This window comes from Otolemur garnettii, unplaced genomic scaffold (genome assembly GCF_000181295.1).
Source record: "Otolemur garnettii isolate 467f Iridium unplaced genomic scaffold, OtoGar3 scaffold00002, whole genome shotgun sequence".
Classification (NCBI taxonomy): Eukaryota; Metazoa; Chordata; class Mammalia; order Primates; family Galagidae; genus Otolemur; species Otolemur garnettii.
Window position 1 is genome coordinate 7,499,881 of NW_003852397.1, and position 6,280 is coordinate 7,506,160.

Sequence of the window (6,280 nt, forward strand, 5' to 3'; positions counted from 1 at the left end):
GGCTCTCTAAGAGAGATCTGAAACATCCAGTCTAAAATTAGCTGCTATGCACTGTTACCTTCTCCCTGCCCTCTGTTGATAGCAGACCCTAACAACGTCATTTATAGGTGGGTTTATTACATAAAATTAAATGTGAATATTTTAGGAAATACTATTCTGAAATTGAGAAGTCCATTTAAAAGCTTATTTGAGAGGGTTTAAGAGAATTTCCCTGTGTTCCAGCTGTTACGAAACTGAAAATAATAAGAGTAGGTAGAAAATCAAGGCTTTACGACTATAGTTGGGCACAGTGGCTCATGCCTGTAATCCTAGCACTATGGGAGGCCAAGGGAGGGTGGCTTGAGCTCAGGAGTTTGCCTGAGCAAGACCAGATCCTTCTCTCTACTAAAAACAGAAAAATTAGCCTCTACCACAAATAGAAAAATTAACTAGGCAAGGTGGCAGGTCCCTGTAGTCTCAGCTACTCAGGAGGATGAGGCAGGAGGATCACTTGAGCCCAACAGTTTGAGTTGCTGTGAACTAGGCTAATACTACGGCACTATAGCCTGGGTGACAAAGGGATACTCTTGTCTCAAAAAAAAAAAAAGAAAAAGAAAAAAAGAAAAAAAAGAATTCACAAGACTTCAGTAGTGTAAAAAATAGTTCTGGAAGACATAATAAAGTGCCTAATGGCAGCTAATGTGCATCATCTGAGATTAATGAGACTAACCTAAGACTGTTATACCTAAGCTACTCGGGAGGCTGAAGCAAAAGAATCACTTGCACTCAAAGAGTTTGAGGTTGCTCTGAGCTAAGATGCCAGGGCACTCTACCAAGGTTGACCAAATGAGACTGTCTCAAAACAAAAAACAAATTTCAGTACACTTCCAGGTGAATTTTTTTTTTTTTTTTTTTTTTAGACAGAGCTTTAAGCTGTTGCTGTGACATCACAGATCACAGCAATCTGCAACTCCTGTGCTCCAGTGATTCACCTGCCTCCGCCTCCCAAGTAAGCTGGGACTACAGGCACCTGCCACAACGCCCGGCTATTTTTTGGTTGCTGCTGTAGTTGTTTGGTGGGCCTGGGCTAGATTCAAACCCGCCAGGTCAGGTGTATGTGGCTGGCGCCGAGCCCAGGTGAATTAGTGAAACAGCAAACAGATCTCACTAAAACACAGTTGAGCTACAGACAGAATCTAAAGGATAGTTTCTGAGAAGGCAGAGGCACTTGCAGAAAAGGGAACCAGAGATACACTAAGCATCTAAAACTGAGCTAGTTTGGGGCATTTGTGTTGAAAAACAATTTGTTAATATGGCTGTGTCCAATTGTACTGAGGTTAAAATGATTAGTCTGTTGAAAATATTGTGTTAAGTTACTGGGATGAGAAAGAGATAATGGGAGTACAAGTTCCAACAACACAGAACATAGAAGAGAAAGTAACAGAGAACATTTCACTAATGTTCAAGAAAACCTATTCTGAGGACTAAGCCCTGACTCTTGAACAACAACAAAAAAATAAAGATCTCCAGAAGTGGGGTAAGACTTGAGAGAAATATGCTCAGGGACAGGGTGCCATACTTACCATATAATTTTCAGAACACTAATCCAGTATTTGGAAGACCTACTTCTGGTAAATAATTGAATGAGTTATTTGTGTTAAAATAAAAACATTTTTTACTTAAAAATAGGCGTATAAAAATTGGCATTTAAATTAAAAAAAAAAAACGTAAAAAGTCCTAGCCTCTGGTGGTACCTGTGGCTCAAAGGAGTAGGGCACTGGCCCCATATGCCAGAGGTGGTGGGTTCAAACCCAGCCCCGGCCAAAAAACTGCATTACAAAAAAAAAAAAAAGTCTATGTTAACCAGTTTGATGAGGGTATTTCAAAATGTATATGAAAACAGCACACTATACCCCATGATTGCATTAATGTACATAGTTATGCTATAAGAAATAAAAAAAAAAGTCCTAGCCTCAAGATTAATTACATTTACATGAAAATGAACAATGAAGATCTACTAACAAGTACCTTCTCAGAATTCTCTATGGATGAGGGCTACATTTTTCCTAGACTTTTTTTTTTTTTAAACCCTGCAATTTGAGTAAGAGAATTATAACATCAATCAGTATGTAAGAACAAATTATAGGCTTGGTGCTCGTAGCACAGTGGTCACGGCGCCAGCTACATACACTGAAGTTGGCAGGTTCAAACCTGGCCTAGGCCAGCTAAACAACAATGACAACTGTAACAAAAAATAGCTGGGCATTGTGGTGGGCCTGTAGTTCCAGCTACATGGGAGGCTGAGGCTAGAGAATTACTTAAGTCCTAGAGTTTGAGGTTGCTGTGAGCTGTGACACCATGGCACTTTACCGAGGGTGACATAGTAAAACTGTGTCTCAAAGAAAAAAACCAAAACAAAACAAGAATGAGTTATAAAATTCAGAAAAGGATAGGGTCAATATAATCAATGTAAGCTTATAAGAAAGATAAAGCCACACTGCCATATTTCATATTTTATTCAATTTTAATATGGTTTCCATTATTAACTTTTAAAACAAAATGATTTCCAGTTTAAAAAACAATGCACTGACCACATAGTTCCTTTTTCATTTTATACAGTTATACAAATATTCTAAATACACATTTTGTGTTCAAGATGATGGGAAATAAGATTAACTGTACAGTACATAAGGAAAGAAAATATTTTAAGCATATTTAGGAGCAATAGAAATGTCTATACAAAACAAGCAAAAATGGAATAAAATTTTTTATTTTTAAAGTATTGCAACAGGCCCACAGGTTTGTAACAAAAATGTCTTTGCACAGTTCCTCACAATGCCCCATTAATTGCTAAAGCAAGACAGCGATTTTTAGAAAATAATGTTTAAAAATGCTACACATGGTACTATTGTTTGCACAGTTTGATCAAAATAACGATCTACTTTGAGTCAAGCAAAACCTAGAAGAAATATACCAAACAACTTGAAAATTATCTGTATAAAAGTCATTGCACATTATTTTACTTAGTTGTTTGAAAAGTAAAAAAGTGTATTTACAAAATATTTTGCAGTCAAAATTATAAAGTGAATGGATATCTCTAAGTTACACGTCCTGATACAGACAGTTCAAGGAAAACACACGAATGATTTTTCTTTAAGAGGTTTTCGGTGCTCCTTCCACAGGGAAGTAAACATAATCTACTAAAATGGATTTACAAGATGGCACACATACTGGAGCAAATCCAACACCTGCATTATAAAACAATGTTTAAAAGGTGAAAGAATGAGGAATTTGTACATTGTAAGAAGTGAGCTATTCAGAGCAACAAGTACAATTTTTAAATCAGCATAAAAGTCTTCAGATAATAGACAATGAACATCCTTGACTTGATGAAAGTTGAAAAAGCACCATGCACAACAGTTTAGTGGTGAACACTGAAAAAAATAGCACCTGGAATTCTGTGACATTGACAATTTAAAACTGGTCTAGTAACTGCCGGAGATATGGTGCCTTGGATAATTCTCTATTTACTCGAGAGAGTTTGAAAAGTACTGGGCAGTTCAGAGAAACACACGGTATATGTCGATCAAAGCACCCTGCACAACTCTTGCATATCTGAAAGCAAAAGAGAAATTACATTAAAATCCACATAATAGCAACTACTCAATTAATAAAGACTAGAAAAAGTATTTTTTTCAAATTAGTTTATTCTTTTATACACCAATCATAAAAGTTATTCATTTTCTTATTTCAGAAGAGAAAATGTCATTGTGAAAAAAAATCAAACAATGTGTGCTTGAATCTGTATCTTTTAAGGCTCCAAAGTGATTCTGATGTGTAGTAAGATTTGATCTTAGGGAAAACAATAAACCATAAGGCAATATTTAAAACGAGAAGAAGCATTTTAATACATACAATGATCAGATTTTAAACAATAGAGGCTTAAGTCACATATATAATATAGTTTTTAAAAAGATGATAAAACAAGAAAAACAACTAAAAAATCAACAAGGATGCCAGTGAGGACTCCAAGGGTCAAGAAACATGGGTTGATTTCTCACTTGAACAGCATATCCAAATGATTAAAAAAGGGATACCAGATAGTAGCTACTTTAGATTGTCGTTTTTTGAGACAGAATCTCACTATGTCGCCCTGGATAGAGTGCTGTGGAGTCATAGCTCACAGCAATCTCAAACTCTTGGACTCAAACCATCCTCTCAGCCTCCCTAGTAGCTGGGACTATAGGCACCTGCCACAACACCTGGCTCTTTTTTTAGAGAAGAGCTCTTGCCCTTTTGCTCAGGCTGGTCGCAAACTCCTAAGTTCAAGCAATCCACTTGCCTTGACCTTCCAGAATGCTAGGATTATAGGCATGAGCCACCATGCCCGGCCCCTCTAGATTGTCTTTTAAGAGACAAGAGAATTCTTTGACCTACATTTATCAAACAGCTTCTGTTTTAAAGATGCCTTACATAGCAGTGAATTTTTGTTCTTTGCCCCAATATCTTCCAGTCGACCAAAGAGCACATTTTCCTGAGTACGATGGTTCTTGTTTCTGATATGATATTTGCCACAGCAAACTGCTTAGAAACCTGTGCTTCAGTATGTTCCATGAAGATGGAGTACACTGTTGTACAATGAAGACTTTGCTAAGAGACTCAAATCTGTTCCCAAATATAGAATTTCTATATTACAGCTCTGAACTGTAGCTACAGTAAGGTGCCAGGACAAACCGATAAATATTTAAGCCCTCTGTGTTTGTCTCATAAATAACCCTAGATAGAATTACTTGACTCACTAAATTTAACTCTAGTTTCAAGATCCTTTACTGGTTATTTAAACCCTCAATTCAGGCTTATATCTAAAACTTTAATTACTACAGCTCGGCACCTGTGGCTCAAGTGGCTAAGGTGCCAGCCACATACACCTGAGCTAGCAGGTTCGAATCTAGCCTGGCTGCCAAACAATAATGACGGCTGCAACTCCAAAATAGCTGGGTGTTGTGGCGGGTGCCTGTGGTCCCAGCTACTTGGGAGGTGGAGGCAGGAGAATGGCTTGAGCCCAAGAGTTGGCGGTTGCTATGAGCTGTGACGCCATGGCACTCTACTCAGGGCAACAGCTTGAGGCTGTCTCCAAAAAAACCCCCCCCAAACAAAAAGAACTTTAATTACTACAACTTGGACACTTACTTTTTAGCTCACTAGGAGCAGACATTTAAAAAGTATCTAATTAAACCTTTATGGATGCTTTCTTTTTGCTATCCTTTGGCTTTATTTTTTCAAAAAATTTCAGATGTCTAATTCATTAGTCTTTATTCTTTCATATTATTAGAAGTATTTCAGGTGATGAATTTTTTTCTCTGAGATCTTCTTTGGCCATCTGGAATTGTATATGTAATTGATTTCATATTGTTTATATGAGCATGTTAGAATTTCTAAGTGGAAGGGTCATTTTGTTTGTCAGTTTATAATTAATTACTTAGTTTTATATTGTAGCAAATGTCATTTGTAGTATTTCTACAAATGTTTTCGAAATTTTCTTTTTTCTTTTTTTAGAGACAGTCTCATTTTGTCACCCTCGGTAGAGTGTCATGGCGTCACAGCACAGCAACCTCTAGCTCTTGGGCTTAGGTAATTCTCTTGCCTCAGCCTCGCGAGTAGCTGGGACTACAGGCTATTTTTTTGTTACAATGTCCAGCTATTTTTTTGTACAGTTTAGCTGGGCTGGCTTTGAACCTACCACCCTCGGTATATGGGGCCCGCACCCTACTCAGTGAGCCAGGGGTGCCGCCCCTACTTTTTGAAATTTTCATAAAGCAGAAACAATTGGAGAGGTAATGAGAAATAAAAACATTAAAACAAGAGATTCTAATATCTCTCAGTCCAAGACCAATCTAGCGATCAGACAAAATTAAGTACAAATATGAAAGATCTAAACAACATTATAAGGTAGTTTAGGATCATATATTTATACATCAAACTATGTCTCTGAAAAATCTGATGGCTTTGGATTCCAGGTCTATCAAATAAGGCCATACCTTTACAAGTTGCTCCTGTTTACGTTCCAGCTCTCGAATTTCTTGATTGAGGATGACTGCAACATGCTGAGGTTGGCTCCGACATTTACTACAGATGCCATGCTGAGTCAGGTCATCACACACAGGACAGTGTAAGGTAGTGAAATATTGTGAAATAGTGCCTTTCCGCCCTTCAAGTTCATTTCGAGAGGAGCTAGTGGCTTTCTGGATCTATAAAGACATTGATTCAGAAATAAGTTGGAACCAGCTTCATAGAAGAACTG

At 37.4% G+C, this 6,280-nt stretch overlaps 1 protein-coding gene across 1 annotated transcript in view; it reads right to left on the minus strand.

The window, feature by feature from the left end:
• Window positions 1-2,482: 2,482 nt before the first annotated feature.
• REV3L (REV3 like, DNA directed polymerase zeta catalytic subunit) overlaps window positions 2,483-6,280 on the minus strand; it is a 200,323-nt gene continuing 196,525 nt past the window's right edge. Inside the window, exons 34-35 of the mRNA XM_023512479.1 lie at window positions 6,018-6,227; window positions 2,483-3,594 (exon numbers count right to left, since the gene is read on the minus strand). Of these exons, the coding sequence (XP_023368247.1) occupies window positions 3,454-3,594; window positions 6,018-6,227 (351 nt within the window). The 3' untranslated portion in view covers window positions 2,483-3,453. The remainder of the gene's footprint in view (window positions 3,595-6,017; window positions 6,228-6,280) is intronic.